At 41.5% G+C, this 18,428-nt stretch overlaps 1 protein-coding gene across 4 annotated transcripts in view; it reads right to left on the bottom strand.

Annotated features, from left to right (window-relative positions):
- The window catches only part of SLIT3 (slit guidance ligand 3), a 535,141-nt gene that overhangs the window by 182,945 nt on the left and 333,768 nt on the right, over positions 1-18,428 (bottom strand). For all 4 annotated transcript variants that reach the window (XM_065030140.1, XM_065030141.1, XM_065030138.1 and 1 more), the window contains exons 8-9: positions 12,583-12,654; positions 7,901-8,064 (exon numbers count right to left, since the gene is read on the bottom strand). In XM_065030140.1, the coding sequence (XP_064886212.1) occupies positions 7,901-8,064; positions 12,583-12,654 (236 nt within the window). The remainder of the gene's footprint in view (positions 1-7,900; positions 8,065-12,582; positions 12,655-18,428) is intronic.

The following is an 18,428-nucleotide window of genomic DNA, read 5'->3' as shown; positions in this document are numbered from 1 at the left end:
CAAACAGTAAATTTATCTGTTAATAATTCATGGCTCATGAGCACAACTGTTCTGTAGGCAAAGTCAACACCAATTGGTTTACAAATATTGAGGGGAAAAAAAAAAAAAGGAAATATTGCAGTGAAAGGAAGGTCTGGTGTAACAAATAGGGCATACTTCATTCTACAAAAAAATACTTCGTGTGTTTCAAAATGCATTAGTGAAGTAACACCAGTGAAAATCAGACCTCACTTCACATTGTCTTATCCTAAATGCACTAACTAAAATTGCAATTATTTAACAATAAGAGCATCAAAATTGTATGGAATACTTCTATCATTATCAATAAACAAAACAGAAGAAAGTACACCAAAGCAGCCAGCTCACCTGTAACAACTGAGGTCTAATAGGTTTGTTCTTCTGAACGATTAATAACACTGCAACGGAATCTGTGAGACAACTTACGTCTTTTTAAAACTACAACAAAGTTGTTTTTCTCTCAGGGAAATTAATTCCATTTAAGTTTTCCATAGAAGGGATTGATAAGTTATAGTTTGAATGTCTCTATGCCCTGCGCCCACTCTGAATCTTCCTTTGAATGTCCTTCTCCAGTCTCATCAACACAGACGTGTTCCCCTAGAAACAGCCGGAACTTTCTGACTATTGCATCATAAGGAAGGCTGTTAGCGTGTATTTGGTTCCCTGGGTTTGTACACTATTTGCTCTTCCAAAACAGGCTAAAGAGTAAAAAAATAATGCTACTAGAAAGTATTAAAAGATGTAGTGCTTCTGCAGTTCAAATACCAGCTATGCACAATAATCTCATTAAAGCCAGTTCCACAATTTGTACCAGCAGTCTGGAAGGTGCATATGATGCGACGTTTAAAAATATGTCCAGACATAATACAGTGAACTTATAAATATATTAAAGCATAAAGATGAAGACAAATTATTTAAGTGAAAGAATGCCACCTGTACAAGGTTAAATGATGGATAATGGTCATGACCAATTGTAAGCCTGCGAAGGGAGTAATAGCTCTGCCATGGCCGTCTAACCAGGTTATCCATTAAAGAACCTGTATTGCTTCATGATGAAGTTTGATAAAGTTATGGAAGGGATAGGAATAGTTTATGACTATGCTTGAGCCCCTGGGGTTTGACTTGCTGGTATTTAAAAAGGAGTTTTAAACACAACTTGATTTTGTTTGATGGCACATTTCTCTTTGTTTCTGCCCCTGCCTCCCCGCGTCCTGCTGCAGGACGTAGGGCTTCCCTGGCCCGCACAAAAGCCAGGCTCTTCTGGAAGAGGAGGAAGAGGGGATTCACCCCCATCAGAAGCATTTCAGATTGACACAGCTATTCACAGGAAGCTGGGCAGAACGTGACATTTCTCCTGATAATGCACCCGTGGGGTCCAGCCTGGTCATGAGCTCACCCAATGCCCAGATCTGGAGGGAGAAAACACTTGTTTCCAGATGAGTGGGCAGGGACTGAAGAGTGAGGCAGCATCCCACCCCAGAGCCACATTGGAATTCCTTGGACCAAATTCTTGGGCATTTGGGGCACACTGAGGAATGCAGGGCAGGACATTTCTTGCCCTCCTGCTGGGACAAGCTGGAGTTGCTGCCCTTGGTCTTCTGCAAAAGACCACTGGTACATCCAAGCTCTTTATGGTTTCTGCAACCTACAGAATAAAATTCTGATGGATCTTCTGACCTAAACACGTTTGCCTGCAATTAAGAGGAAGTGTGAGAAACAGCCTGGTGGGCAGCAAGGTTGGAGAATGAGGAGAAGGAGCTGGAGCAGAGCTTGTTTTGTCCCCGTTCTGCTGAGGAGGAGGAATGAGAGCAGCTGGGTGGGGTGTCTGACAGCTGGCCATGGCCAACCCACCAGAGTTTCAATGCAACTATATAACATCACTAAATTTCATAGAATTATAAAACATCATGTTGGAAAAGACCACAAGGATCATCTAGTTCAACCTTTCTTGGCAAAAGCCCAGTCTGGACAAGCTGGCCCAGCACCCTGTCCAGCTGAATCTTAAAAAGTGTCCAATGCTGAGGAATCCACCAGTTCCCTGGGGAGGTTATTCCAAAGGCTGATTGTTCTCATTGTGAAAAATCTCCCTTGTGTCCAGTTGGAATCTCCCCAGGAATTTCATTGTCAATAGAACAGAAATTCACATGAACCTGATATTAACTGCGTGCAACTTTGTGTTTGCCGCCTATTCATTTAAGGAATTCTGCAGTCATCTTAAAAGCAGCTCTATGCTTTTTTAAAATACTCTTATTGAGTATCCATAAATGTGTTGACAATCACATACGTGTATCAAACAGAAAAAGTCTACAGATTTCATACAAAGCCTTGGCCACATGCTCAAAGTGAACCCTCTGCCTTCGTATTTAACCCCACTGCTCTCCATGAACTACCCCAGAGCAAGGCTGTGAACCAACCCATGGAGGACAGACCACCGTGATGCATTTCCATTCTATACCAACATACCTGCATGCTAGTAATGAGACAAACCACCGGTTTTGGACATAACGTAAAAGCTAAATATATTATTATTCATACAGCCACAGTTCAAAAGCTCAATGGCTAAATAATTATACCCCAACCTGCCATCATTAAATAAGCATTAAAGAGCTATACATACTGCTTTGGGGAAAAAAGAATTCCAGAAAACAAAAAAAAAGTAATGACCCTGAAAAGGTAAGACATCTTTTTTTTTGGATAATAGAACTAAATTTACTGTAATTTAAAGTCAATTTTCAGGTTTGGTCTTAAAAGAAATAATAAGTGCCTTAATAAATACATGTTCATCCCTCAGAATTGCAAGATGGCCTCCCAAATAGAAAACACCGTATGTGGCATCTTACATACAAAGCAATTCAAGAAGTAAATTCTTTCAGTATGAAATAAAATAACTGCTAGTACTAGAGTAAATTTAAATTTGTAATAAGAAACGGAATGAAAACAGAAAAGAAACTCTGATAAACAGCAACTAGTACCTCTCTAAACCTCCTATATGATTTCATTTGAGAAGCAACTAACAAATGCACAGTATTGAAATGTTTCTTTAGACTAGATGTCAGCGTTAGTTTGTTGTAGCATATTATAACAGGAGGTAAAAATTCTATCAGAGTTGCACAAGAAGGTCTCCTCGCCTCCTCCTCCTCCCACTTGGTTTACCCAGGTTCCTGTTGCCATTAAACCTGAGGGCCACTAACAGCCCTTCTCTGCATGAACTGGGATGGACTGCACAGCAAGAAACCGCTCCGCTCCCTCAGGAGCAATTCCTGCCGCCCAGCACTCGCAAAACTGGCATAATAACCAAACAGCCATCCCCCACCGTGAGTTTCCAGGGAGCACCAAACCTTATGTGCTGGCAGAACCTCCACGTCCCATGTTGGAAGCAGCGGACCTGCTGCTAGTTATGCAGATATACTGTCGCACAGAGTCTTTTAAATAGGAGCAGATGGGGGGGAGTTCCTCTCCGCACACACTTTTTGGCAGCTTCTGAATGTTCTCATTAAGATGCTGAGCTTGAGAAGTGCTATTTTATTAGTTACTCATTGTTGCTTGTCTCCTCAACAATATGCAATGCTGTTATTAGGAGGAAAACGGAGTAAGAGCGCCTATGGAGCTTTATGGTCTGGGCCAGAGAGCAACAGCAATGTTTTAAGATGGTTTGACCTCACCTAAGCAAATAAATCTGCTTCCTCATTAGGGCTCCCAGTCTGCATTCAGCAGTAGGAAGCTAACATATTTTCCTCTTTATTATACCTCAGCTGCAGTCTCACTGCATGAATCAGAAAATCTAGATCTTCAACTGAGACTGGGGTCAACCCACTACTTTCTTAAAATTGGTATCAGAGTATTTAGCCAGAAATCACGAGATGCACGGCCATGGTAATGACTTCTCTCTTGCATTAATTTCAGACTGAATTATAACATATTTAATCCAATTTATGCACCTTGATTTTCTTCATGTTCTTGTAGAGCCTCTAAATGGGAACTAACGATCAAGACTCAGAGAAAACGGTGTCTAATGAAAAAGAGAATGGTGTATGAATTCAACTTCATACTCTAAAGCGCTTGTTTCATTATTAAAGAAAACTACCTCAGAAAATTACTTAAAAATCACGTTTTACACTTAAACTTTGCTAAATTTCTTATCACAAGACATACAGGACAAATCAGCTCCAAACTAACATCAAGGTTTTATAATGTGGTGCTTGAGAAAAGCCTAAATTAATTATCTCTTAGAAATATCAATCTCTGGTCTATTATATGAAATCTCATCCAATCTTCACACTCCATTGTAAACGCTGGCACTGGCCAAAACTATAATAAATCTGCATCAACCTGCAACTTCAGAGTCAACACCAAGTCCTCACATAGTAGCTCAGAATTGGCAGCAACAGTGCAAGAGAAACATCAGCTTCCTCCCACCAAAACCAACCCACAGCCTCTGCCATCTACCAGAGCCTCCTCTGCCAGCGACCAGGGGACAGCCAGTGACATCTGAGCTGTTGTGACGGCAGCGGTGGCTGAAGTTTGCTACACAGCATGAGACACAACGCTCCTGGATGCATCTGCTTTATCCTTAGATGTGCAGTTCAGACCCTTGTTTATTTTCTTGTGTATATACTTAGGGAAAAACAGAAGGGTTTGTCATTGTAAAAAAAGTTCAAAGCGGGGGACTCAGTGAGTCCCGCACAGAGCACTGAAAAGATGGAGGCGCTGCTGATGGTGCAGCTTCATGAACCCACTGCTTCGGTTTGCAAAGCCACACTAAAGGCAGGTGAGAAAACACATTATGATTTGACATAACTGATCAATATGTAGATTAATTTCAACTTCAATAAGTAGAGAGTAGGTAGAAGAAAAATCAAAGAGATGTAATAAAACTTATATGAGAGGAAAATGAAATACAATTACTATCCTAAGGAGGTCAGAGAAGGACAAGAGACAGACAAATAGGCAGAGAGTGTGTTTGAGAGAGACGGGGAGAGTTAGAAATGGAGCTAGAGATAGAGAAGCCAGTTAAGAGTGAAACATGTGAACACGGGAAGGAAGCTGGGTTGGATCCAAGCAAAGACTGGAAGGCTCTACAAGGTACCGAGCATACGCCAGCACCCCCAGATGCTTCTCTGCAAGCTAAGGGAATAGAAAAATAAACAGTTCTCAAGGCTCAGAGTGCAGATAGTATTTCAACTGGCATTAAGACGTTATTTGCAACTGTGCACTATTTAATCCTACACGTTTACCTACAGCTCTGAGCCAAACACTCATGGGCATGAACAAGTGAAACCTGGAAGAGCTCTTCCGCTGCTCACAATTTGCCTTCAAGTGCCGTTTGTACCAGCATTTTTATAATTTACGTGCACAAGATTAAGAACGTTTTTGAAAGACTGACTCAGTTTACACAGGTATGACTCAGTTTGCACAGATATATCTGCACATAGCTCTGACTTCAGCAATGTTATCTTGAGAGACTTGGCACCCATTGCTTACAAACACCACTGTACAGAAGTGGTGACAGAGTGTCCAGAAGGAATCAGGCAATTTGGGTTCCAGTTATGGCACTTCTCTACCAGTTTTTCACTTTTTCTTTTCCAACTCACGTATTCCTTGGTATGTGGCATTCAAAATTTGTTTCTAAAGGAACATTTGCCATAAAATTATATAAACCAAACAACTATTTTTGCATAGAGTTCAAAGAATATCCAGAAGTCAGTTTTTCAAGGATATTTTTCTTCTTTCCCCAAATTATTTGATTCTACTCTCTCTGCTCTACAGCATGCAGCAGCACAAATTTTGAACTGGAATGCTCTGATGAAAGCCATTCTACAGTGAAGGAAAATCTGGGTTTTCTTTTGCTGTGATGATATTCCCACCGCCATAAAAACACAGTGCTCGAAATGCTGAGCCTATGCTTAAACAGAGTAGTTCATTGTATTTCAGCTCTTCATAACTATGATGCAAAGGCGGCTTTCACTGCCAGCTTGAGGCTAGTTACTGTGGTTCATATAAGCTTAAGTTGTATAGAATTCCTTTGCAGAGGGACAAGTTCAGTTCACTATTCACCTCCTGTCCTAGTTTGACTTCATAGTCAAACACGAACAAAGTATGCTGTAAAATTAGGAATAAGAACTGTAATAAGGAGCGAGGAAGATTTATATCCTCTTTAAACTAGCTGTCCATGTAGGTTTTTGTCGAAATAGCACATACTAAGCTGAGTTCTCTGCTAATCCTCCACTAAAATGAGCTCTTCAAGTGCATTTCTTTTTCAATACATTTGGTTTCCCAAATGAGGGTTAGAGGATACAGCTGATGGACTGTCTCACCAGAAGCTTCTTCCCTTTGATTTTTATTAATTTATGTCTTACAAAAAAAAGGAGGCCAATCTTGAGAGTTCTCTTATATGTTTTTGGTCCAACAGACAACTCTGTAAAACCCTTTCTCTTGTAATGTGCACAGAAAACTCCATTTAGATGAGTTCTGTCTACATTACATTTCTCATTCAGCAACTATAATCTCCCTTCCTGATTTAAACAACTCTTTTTCTTCACTATGTCATAAATCCAAATAGCTGAACTCATGCCCCATCTGAAGCTTCATTTCACGAGGTGGTAAAATTAGATTCTGCTAATAGTTGAACTCATTTATCCATTTATTTTATCCTTCCACTCCCAAGACGGTCAGATTTTCTTTAAGTTAAACTTTTTATCAGATACACTGGGCACCCTCAAATCTCCACAACTGTGTAGAAGCTGCTCAGTACTCTTGAAAATTATGTCACAGAAATCACTGGTGCACAACTCCGTTTTCCATGTGCCTGTAACACTTTCCACTCACCTGCAGGACTGTGCATTAATTTACCATCCATTAAATAGGGATCAAAAATAGGGGATCAAATCTTTCTTAGTACAACCATTTCTCTCTTTCTTTGTCACATGTAACTGAAACTACAAAACAAAGGCATTCCTAAAAACATTTCTAGCATGAGCACTTGTACTGCATTCCCATCAGTCAACCCACATATCAAGACGATAAAGCTTTAGGGCTCCCAGGCTATGAGCGATGAAGAGCTCAATACCACAAGGCTCACAGTCCATCAAGATCAGGACTCACATCAGCTTCAGAACAAGCTCCCTGTGTTACCATTTGGTCTGCAAAACCACCTCCAGACTTGTGTCTGGTTTTGTCACAGCACGCACACTGCCGTGCCTCTGCTGCCATATCTCCTCCTTTCTGTCAAATTCAGAGATTTCTTTTCCCAATTGTTCTATTTTTTATTTTCTTACTTTTTTTTCTTTGTCTTCTTCTTATAAGAAAATGCATTTCTATCACAGAAAAGCCAAGTGCAGTTCCAGAGACTTGATGAATAGGCCCAAAATCCAGACACATGGTTTCTACATTGGCCATGTATCATCAGCCTTCATTTATCAGCGTGGAAACTTGTAGAACAGCAAAAGTGCACGGGCTTCCTAAGAATCCTATTTCAGTCCCCAGCATAAAATCTGCTCCTCATGTTCTATAGTCCAATCATTTATCAACAGACTAAGATTAGCATTTTCTATTCCCTTTCTTTCGTATTCCAGTCAGCTGTAGAGCTCTTTCCTTGAGAAATAACAAATTATCCACACTGAATTGACTTCTTATGTTGATATCATTGGCAATGCTAACGTAGAAAAAATAATTTGAGAACTGAAATGTTAACTGGAATCCAATAATTCTTATAAAGAATTAAGAGTTTGATCTACTCCCATACAGTTTAGCAATGATCAAAACAAACAGGACTGCCACAGAACGGCATTCAAACGCAACATAGTAATTGCCCGCTCACTGTATTCACACGAATATCAATATAAACACGTCAGCTGATAGATAAATGGAAAAACGGCATAATTACCAGAGCAGACAAAGTCCTTCTTCTGCACCTCTGCCACCAGGAAGCCGCGCAGGTTGACGGGCGCCAGGCAGAAGGTGAACTGGCCGATGGTGCGTCGCTGCCGCAGCCAGTCCGACAGCCAGGCCAGGTGGCAGTCGCAGTGCAGGACGTTGGAGTGGAGCCGCCTGCCAGACACAACAACCTGCACTTAGGAGTAGGCTTTTAAACAGACGACCCAAACCAGAGCAATCAAGTACAAGCCTGGCTGGCTCTTCGCTACAGTTTAGAGAATCCCAGAATGCCAGGGAAGGGCCCTGGAAAGCTCATCCAGTGCAATCCCCCCATGGAGCAGGAACACCCAGATGAGGTTACACAGGAAGGTGTCCAGGTGGGTTGGAATGTCTGCACAGAAGGAGACTCCACAACCCCCCTGGGCAGCCTGGGCCAGGCTCTGACACCCTCACCAGGAACAAGTTTCTTCTCATATTCAAGTGGAACCTCCTGTGTTCCAGTTTGCACCCATTGCCCCTTGTCCTATCATTGGTTGTCACCGAGAAGAGCCTGGCTCCATCCTCCTGACACTCACCCTTTATATATTTATAAACATTAATGAGTCAGGTCTTGACCACCTGCATTGCCATATAATATACAAATGTCCACATATAAATTAGAGCTGTTATTTATAATTCCTTGGAAGAATGAAGTTAAATAATTACGTGCCTACAAGTAATCATGAGCTCATCATTCTAGAGAGAAAAAAATGTGTGGAATTTAAGATTCTTCCAAGTAACTACTTCGCCTGTGATTTCATATCAGAAAAAAAGCTGCATGAAGAGAGAATTCTAAGGATGGCTTGTATAAACACAAGGATCAGGCTGAAAAACAGGATGATAGGTTATTCTCCCCTCTTCTGTCTCCTTTGGAGAGAAAAACCCCACATGCCAGAGGCTATTGATGCCTCGCATGCTCCTGTGTTGCCTGTACATATTGATCAATGCTCTTTTTTGCTGTGGCAGTTTAATGCAATATGCAAGTTCTAGACAGGGATTTTCAACTTCTGACGAAATGGGACCAGGACAGGGTCACACCACATGGCAATGCTGAGGCAAGAGAAGATGGAGGCACGAGCTCCATCCCAGCTGGTTCGTGCCTGGCCAATCTGGTAATGTTAATAGCTACCAAACTTTTGGTCAAAACAAAAGTCCAGGACATTAATTATTTCATTCCTTGTAATGAGTCATACATTTGCAGTGTTATTCCAAAGCTGAAATGATAAAATAGATTGAAAATCCTGTCAGAAATGGTTAGGCAAAGCGTTATTCACTAATACTACAAGCATTACACACACAATTGGTGTGCACAGGATCTGGCCTTGTCCATCCACCGAAGACATTAACTGTCTATCTGTGAGCTCTCCATCCAGTGCCACAGGCAGCTGTGTCCAGGGTGATGGTCCCAGCTCTGTCTGGGGTGGGTGGACACTACAAAGGGCCACAAACCTGGAACTGGGAGTTAAGCCTGGAGAAGTGGAATACCCAGTCTCATGGGAGACTGTAAAACGTAATTGTTTTAGAAGGGTGGCCAGGAGACCCTGTGTTTAGGGATTATGAAGCTATTTAATTGACTCTGCAGTAAGATTTCTAGTACAACGTTTTACTATTATGAACCATTAATCTATCTGGAACACTTCTTGTTGATTGAAAAAAAACAAATAAGTACATTTACAAACAAAAAGGGAACAAATATCATCTAGCCAGAAATCATCTGAAGTACGGCTTCGTTCTAACTTAGAGTGTAAGCATTTCATTTAAATCCTCACAGTAGCATGGCAACTAAGATATGCAGAATCGTTCTCCTTCAGGAACTGAGACAGAGCTCATCCCAGGCCATTCCCTGCATCCCCTGTAAGGGTGTGGGCAGGCAAGAGTCATAAAACTGCTTTTCATTCTGTTGGCTGTTTTATTTCCTCACTAGTTTGTGTAGCTGGTTTCTGCGGTGCCCCCTGTGAGCAGTGCAAACTGTCCCCCCTTGGCAGCTCACCTGCCCTGCTTGGTCATTTGGTTGGGATTTTTCCACAGATATTTCACAGTTTGCTTTTGAGAGGAGACCATCTAGAGGGCCTATAAAGCTTCAAAAAGCTGCCTATTAGAATACATTTTTGATAAATATATTAATGAATATGGCCACAAAAAGACTTTCCACGGTACTTCAAAAGCATAATACACCAATTCCCTAGGAACAAGAAAAGCACTGAAGTGGTTTCGTACATTTTCAGTTCACCCCTAAATAAAAAAAATTAAAAGAAATTAGGCAATTAGCTATCTCAGCAGTCACTGACACATGCAGAGACAACAGGACACTTACCATTAAGCAAATAGGTATGGGGGACAGGCTTTAACATAAATAAAGCTGTTTCAAGCAAAGGAAAGCAGATCAATAAAAACTAATTCCTGTCACCTCCAATCAAGGCTAAAAGATCAATGAAACTTAGCAAGAGAAAAGACAGTTAAATGAAAAAGGTTAGCACAGAAGAGCTGATTTGTTTAAAGAATTCTTCAAGAGCCTCAAATCTTACTAGCACTCTTTTTCTTGAGAGGTCATGCTCAAGTTTAATGTACTCTTTATTTTTCCTTCTCTGTTCTTCTCAAATGAGCAGATTGTTTTGAGAGCCATGAAGAAAAAGCTATTTATCCCCAGAACTAGCAGAGCAGACGCAGCTGCAGCACCAGCAGCCCCACATGTCCTGCTAATGGATCTCGCTGGTGTGGAAAAGGGACACACAGCGACAACAGCACCCACACCGCCCTGGAGGGGACAAAGGGCTGGTTCCCACCGAATGAACACTCAGACCAGGGATTCCCTACAAGGGCTTCTAAAAAAACCCCATGTCTAAGTGTGAAGCTATTTGAGAAGGTGTACAAACTGATGATCGCTTTTTAAGAGAACAGGAGAGTCAGCAAACTGTAATGAGCATCATTCATCATCCATTTGGACTGAATTTGCATCAACCACGGAGAGATTAAATAGTAGATGTGATTCAGGCATTACGCCTCAGACAGCTTTCTCCTTTCAGGCAAACTGTTCATTGAGGTTGGAGATTAGTGCAGGAGAAACAAGGTATCAAGTGAAATAAAGCTCAGGAAACTAGAGACAATATTAACATCTTCCCAAATCATATCTGTATATAAATATTGTACATAGGTGAACAAAAACTGATCAGTTCTACATGTGCTCAGTTGTATGTGAGTTGTTAGGGTATTACTATCCATTTACATAAAACTTGGTTAAATCAAAACAGTATTAGCCTAAATTCCAAATAGAAGATATTCAGAAAATATTGAGTAATATGTAGCTATGCAACCCTGTTTTATTGATTGATATAATTAATAAAGTATTAATTGTGAAAAGTGGTAAGATAACATGGGGATAGAGGAAGAAATTTTAATATGAAGGAGCAGCAGAAAAAAATATGAAATGCTATTTGATACCTCTATTGATCTTATATTAATTGCCATTGTGATGACTTTTCTGCCTCTGTTGAAATAGGTGGAAGGAAATACAGAAACCAAAACCATCTTCCTGTATTTCCACCTATCAATGTAGGATTTAATTCCTACATTGAACTGCTAAGAAAGGTACTACATGTTATTTGGCAGTACTTTGAGACTGAAACATGCCACTTGATATTGATGAAACTACCTTCACAGAACATATGAATGAATATGAATGCAAGTTTGCAAAGGTGCCCTTTTAGCCATAGACCCTAAATTAAATTTCCAGCAAATCCTTTTAGAGTGGGTCAGCATTCATGTTCCATAAAATGTGGCTCTCAGAATTCAATATAAAAGCTTCCCTTTATAAATCCTATTTATGACTTCCTTCCTTTTATTTTTTTTTTTCCCTTTTTTCCGTTTTTTTTTCTTAATTACAGCAGAGGGGGATTAGTCAGTGTAAGTCCCCAGAGAGCTATATACAAAGCCATCTCCGAAATTAAACCAAGAGGAAGATGGCAGAAGGCATCGAGCTCCGGCAACAGACAAGACTGACTAATGTGAAGAAGTCAGGCAAATTTTCTGGACCGCTGTGACCGAATGAGAAAAGGCAAAACTCCAGGAACTGTAACCCTACACCTTTATCTTCTTTATCCATTTTCTTCTAAAATGTAAACATTTGCTTTCCATTTAATTATTTACATTAAGATCTATAAATGTCACAATTTAATGAAGAATGTAAATTTAAATCAGAGGTTATCTTACATAGATTGTCATGAGCAAGAGCCATTTTTCCTCAGCTCTGTTAACTTATTTAATGTGATTTTACATACGCATATGTAGCATCCTTGAAGTATTTCATTTTTTCAGAAAATTTTCAGGCTAGCTACTGTTTCCCCTTTCTTTGCTTTTAGGACTGAGGATGTCTTGGTTGAGTTTGACACTTTGGAGGAAATAAGATGACTTCTCCTGAAGTTACGTATTCCCTAAAGGAGTTTAAAGGAATAATTTACTTAAGGAAAACCGTTTGGGTACGCTTTGGCTAAATTTTGCAAATGCACAGAGTTCAGGTGGCCTCAGCTGTCCCCACGGGGACAGGGCAAGTTGTTCACAGTGGGGAGAGACTGAAATAAGATCATGACAAGACGACAAATACCCAAAGAGGTGGCTTACACCATTATTATTATGATTATATTTGAAGATAGTACTCACAGTGTCCTGATCTTTGGCATGTGATTGAAACTGGTAACAGGAATGCGGGTGATGTTGTTATTGTTGAGAGTACTGTTAGAAGAAAAAAAAAAGAGAGAAACGAGAACAATACATTAATCAATTATTTACATTTCTTCACCAATACACTATTTAGAGAAACAAGCTAAAACTCTTGGTAATAAATCTGCCAGGCTGCGAGCAGTAAGACACGCTTGATGGATACCTCTGACAATTGTGACGGATCATGAAAGATGTTGTTGGGACAAAGCAACCATCAGCTGCATGGGAATGGATGAAGGTTACTATTTCCCATGTCTGAGTACTAAGGGTACAGGAGATGAGTTTTTATCAACTACTGGGAAAAACCAGGTGCCACCTGAGCAGAGGAACATCAAACTCACACATGGTGATGGGAAAGCTTTGTGCTCAAAGCACTCACTCTCACACAAAACCAGAGCTGTTGACTCACAGCTCGTTAACACAGCAGCTTCCATGGACAGACAGCTCCAGTCACCCTTTCGAAAACCCACGGATGGATGCGTACCCTCTCTTTGGCTTCCTTACAAAAAAATATACGGCTAGTGGAACAGACCGTAATAAAACACGCCATGGTGAAGGCATGTAAGGATTTCTGATGCTCTAGGAGACCTTGAAGAGAAAATGCCCTCAGCTGTTGGTAGAGACCCCCTGAGCGCTTCTTAAGAAAAATGAACTGACTCGATTATCATCAGCTGAGTGTGCTGCTCCCATTTATGTAGCTCCTAATTATATCAATGACTCTCTAGCAAATTAGAAGCTATAAAGTTTATCAAGATGGCACAGGAAATGAAAGCACTCCAACGGGGCATAATTGCCATCCTCCAAGTGCACCGAATCTGCAAACACAGTAGCCCAGTTTGTCATGACAATTGATGTGATGGGTGATGCTCCCGTGTCGCAGCCAAGCCTGTCCTGCCTGTTGGAGACGCGTGGTGCCCACAGCACTGGGGCACGGAGCAAACTCTGCTTTGCACAGGGGAGCAGCGCTTGGGCAGAACACAGCACTTCTGTGCATCTGGATGTGCTGAAGAAAACACCTGGGTATCAGAACACTGGACCAGGCTGCCCGGGGGGTTGTGGAGTCTCCTCCTCTGCAGACATTCCAGCCCGCCTGGACACCTTCCTGTGTAACCTCATCTGGGTGTTCCTGCTCCATGGGGGGATTGCACTGGATGAGCTTTCCAGGTCACTTCCAGCCCCTCACATTCTGGGATTCTGCGAACCTGAAGGCACATCACCCTTCCTGGAACTATTTAGTTGTTCCGATGTTATGTATTTACATAGGACATTTAATCAAAAGCTCTTGAAGTGCTTTACAGAAGTTAACTAGCCATCTTGGTCATCTGCCAATTTAAAAACATTTTTACAATTCTGCACAGAAATCTTTGGCAAAACCACCATCTACAACATCAGCAGATTAAAGCTGTATTAGGTTATACCCTATTAAGACTGTTTTGTGGTATACAGGAACACACGCGGGCACATTGGCAAAGCCGGGATGTCACAGGGTAACACGGCTGTGCCCAGGCACATCAGGAGAGGTGTGTGCCAGGCTCTGACACGGAGCAGCGTGTTTGTGCTGCTGCCGCAGCGCATCCCAGCAGGACACAACAGCACCGCGGGGTTAGTGGGATGTAGCTGGCACAGCAGCACATGGATGCACCATCGATCTGCCGCCAGTTTCGGGGCTGACATACCCAGGACAGCAAACTGCATCCAAAAGAGCAAAATTACCCTTCCTTTCCCAACCTGTGAGCAGAGTTATGTCACTAAAGGCAAAGTTTTGGAAATCTGGAATCTGCGTGTGAGGTCTGTTGCCAGAGATCTGTCAGGCAAGGCACACATGTTCACACACCAGGCTGATAAGAGCTGCAGGGCTCAGTGCATTGTGGCTTATAGTATAGTATCTGGTATTCATTCCAGATCCTCTGGAAAACTTGAAGCTGCCAAAAATCGGACAAGAAACACATAGCTAAGTATTGGGATCAATTGTTATACAAAATTATGGCTTTGTGTATTCAATTTCTCAATATGCAAAGGCTCGAATGCAGCCTATTATAAATTTACTGGATAAGATGAAGAGGGATATACTGCAAACCAAATTCTTTTGTGGACGGTTAGCCAAAGCAAGCTGTACAACAATTTCAGAAAGTGAACAAAACCTCTTGTAAGGGTGCATACATACATACATCAACACACCCACCCCTCCATATCTATGTTTATTTGCCATTTGCATTTGAACGTGCATGTTGGGAAGTTCAAACAGGGCTCACACATGGAATTTCTAATTGGACCACCATTTTTTTCCTGCAAACATAAAACTACAATTCACTGTCTGCCTCAGTTGCCTGTTACATAAAAACAAGCTATGCACTTGGTTGGAAGACTTTAGGTGTACACTGATAAATAAAAGCCACATGTAAAGTCAGCCCACAAAAATTAAATCACATGCACAGCCGATGTCTGAATAGGTCACACACGGCACTACAGGAGCCCGTGGAAGCCGCAGGAATTCTAGGGAGACTGTCTATTGATTTCAAAAGGCCGTGGATTGGATTCAGGCGGAACAGGACATGACAGCCACCCTCCTGCTGTGCTGAGGGCAGAGAGCACATCCCTGTCTCCCAGCGCAATTCTTCATCTGGATGCAGAAAGGTCAGCCTTTGCTGTCCGATTCCACGGTTCAAAAATATTGTATAATTTCTTAAAATATTTGTTTAACAGACAAAGCGTTATTCCAATCACGCAGTATATCTACTCACGAAATATCAGAGTGGCTCACGTTTTGCCCCTTATAAGCAAGGTTTCCCATAATTCATCAACAAATATACAACCCTCCTCCTAAGAATCCCAAGCTGGTGCTGAATTAATATTCTCCTTCAACACAAATTTCAGGGATAACTCTAGCAGATAGCTATTGCGCAGATGACTTAGTAGCATACTATTTCATTGATATTTAAATGTTAACCATAATGAAGGCAATAAAACATCTATGATAACAGCAATTATTTCAGAACAAAGAAGGCCAAACACTGCAAAGGGCACTAATTGACAGTGAACTGTCTGCATTCCAGCCTGGCTGTAGCTGGGGGAATTTAACCTCTTTGGCTTTTGAGCAGGGACATTTTCAGGCAGGGGGGTGCTCTAGAAGCATCCTGCAAACCTTCCCGGCGTGCACAGGGAGCCTTTCCAGCAAGGATTTTTGAGAGTACGTGTCCTGACACACAATACAGCAGCACTTCTAACACGTGAAGGGGAAAACTGAATTCTGCTCTAGTCATCCGCTAGCTGCTCCAAGGCCCCAGTCTCATTTTGATCCAACTAAGACTCAAATCCATAGAAACAGAGGCACAAAACACCAGGAAGCTGTGGGAAACACGAAACTTCAGGATCTTCTGACTTCTCCAACATCATATGGGGAAACCTGTATTCTGCTGGGTTCTCCCCAGCCTTACACCTCCCACCTCTTCCAGAACTCAATATACCCTTGTCCCGTGAAAAGCACTGTCCTCGCAGTTAGGAGAACTCTCCCTGTAAACCATTCACATCCAAAATGCTGAATCAGGACACGGAGGTTATAGACAATATTATTTATGCCAGCAAACTTCCCACCTTGGGCCGTGATCCTTGGCAGATCTTGCAAGCTAAGCAGAAGCGGACTGCAGCAGTCCTGAGGATCCTCCAAGGACTGCTCCGAAGACACAGAGCGTGGGATCAGCAATCTTCGAGGTGGTACATCCTCCACCACTATCAGCTGTCACGCTCCCACCGACTTCAATTTACAACCCCAGAGAAACTGCTCTGCTAACTCACTCCCCTGCCCAAAGTGGGGAGAGGCACACGTGGAGCTGCTTTCTTCCTTCTGAAGAATAAAAATGATTTATAGCCCCTACTAATCAGATTTTTTAAAGGAGAGAATGCTCACTCTGCAATCCTGTCATGATTTGAAAACAATTACTTATCTCCTTCCTCAAAGTTCTTGTGCAAATTTAACTACATGTGGTTGCATTTCTGTTCTCTTCTCACTTGCTCTAAATTCATGTACACCACTGTAGTTCCCTGAAAAAGAGTAGTTTATTCCAGACTCAATGTAATTACATTAAAGTCATTAACCTACAGAAAGTACTGTCATGTGTGTATTTTTAAAAATAGTATTTGTGTCTTATTCTTTACTCATTTCTTCATCCTCCTGAATAGGAACACAGGTGTTCAGGACTAGATGAGAGTCAGAAATAATTATAGTCATAATGCTAGAATGAAATCACACAACTTCTATGGAAGATACTTTGGAAAATACAAAAAGGACAGGATTTAAATTTTGAACCCTATTAATAACACAAGTATATTATTTTAAAAACTCAGGAACTTCCATGTTCTGTGGACTAATCCAGAGAGCAGAAATCCCAACACAAACACTCTCAATCCTGTAAATTACAGACTACACAGAGGTTTTGCTTCTCTTACTTGGAATTCAACTAATGATATAATTTAGAGTATATAATGAATGTCAGAATGCCTGGTGACTTATTAATCTGAAGTAATACTCCTTAGAATATATCTACCTGCTCTGTTCCAGTTAAGTACTAGACATGAACCACAAGGATCTTATGGCAATGATGTCAGAAAAAGTTACACAACATAACAGAACTATCTGAAATATTAACCATTTAATTTCTTCAATTAGTACTTCAATAAGTACACTGTAAAATAGAAACTGTCTTAATGTTTTCCAGTCACATTTCAAGTTGTACAAGAGGTAGGAGGGTTGGGATTTTTGTTAAACACATAACAGTGTTTGATGACAATACCACCTGCTACCTCCCAGCTTAAAAAAAGGTTAAGGTACCCTATGTTATCATCGGCAAAAGAAAAAACCAGGATGCAAATGGCTGTTTTTCTAAGTACAAGGCATTTTCATAACGTACATATAAATTACTAGCTGTGCATCAGTGCAATACCCACAGTGATGCTTCTTGTTTACCATCTGAGTGGGCTGAAAGGGGAAGGGGAGAACAAGCAGCATGCTGGAGACATCCTTTGTTTTTTCGATGGTAACAGAGACTGATTTACTTTCACACTCCGTTTCTGCAGCTAATCAAATTGAGAAATGATATGGTAGATTATATTTTTGATTAACACGTTTCCCCAAGCTTTAATAAGCACCTACCATAGTTACTAGAGGTCTGCGGTGCTGGCCATTCAGGGTTTTGATACGTGCCAGGCTGCTTTTGTGTCACATTTGGCTGATCACAGGACACTGCAGCATTTGCAAAATTCTCAGAAAGAAACAATCAGACACATGTATTGACAGGTAAATGGAGACAGAGATCTGAAAAGGCACCTGCTCATTTATTATATTTCTGGTTTTGAATGCCTTTTACGTTTGGGCACTAGAGATTCTTTACAGACTCTTAGCACACACGATTTGATAGCAGGAACCCTGCAAACAACAGCCCTCATTTGGCAGCTCTCACTTCTGTGCATCTCTGGGCTTCACTATATGTTAAACAATGATGTCCATTGCCTTGTCCTGCTCGAGTCTCTCCCAACACGCTGTGGAAAGAACAAGGTGCTGCGTTACCTCCCTCTGTGATAAATCTATATTTTGAAAGGGAGACTCTGAACTGGAGCAGAAAAGCCAAGGGGGCTGGTGGGGCAGAGCCGGCCCAGGCCCCGCGGCGCTGGTAGCGCTGCCACGTCTGACATTTCCTTCTGTCTCCTCCAATTACACCGCGGCTTTATCACAGACTGCGCCTCGGCTCTGTGTGTAATCCGTGTGTTGTGTGGCCATAACACCATGTAATTGG

Source organism: Columba livia, chromosome 14, assembly GCF_036013475.1.
Source record: "Columba livia isolate bColLiv1 breed racing homer chromosome 14, bColLiv1.pat.W.v2, whole genome shotgun sequence".
Lineage (NCBI taxonomy): Eukaryota > Metazoa > Chordata > Aves > Columbiformes > Columbidae > Columba > Columba livia.
The sequence above is the reverse complement of the archived record's forward strand: the minus strand, read 5'-3'. Positions and strand labels throughout refer to the sequence as shown.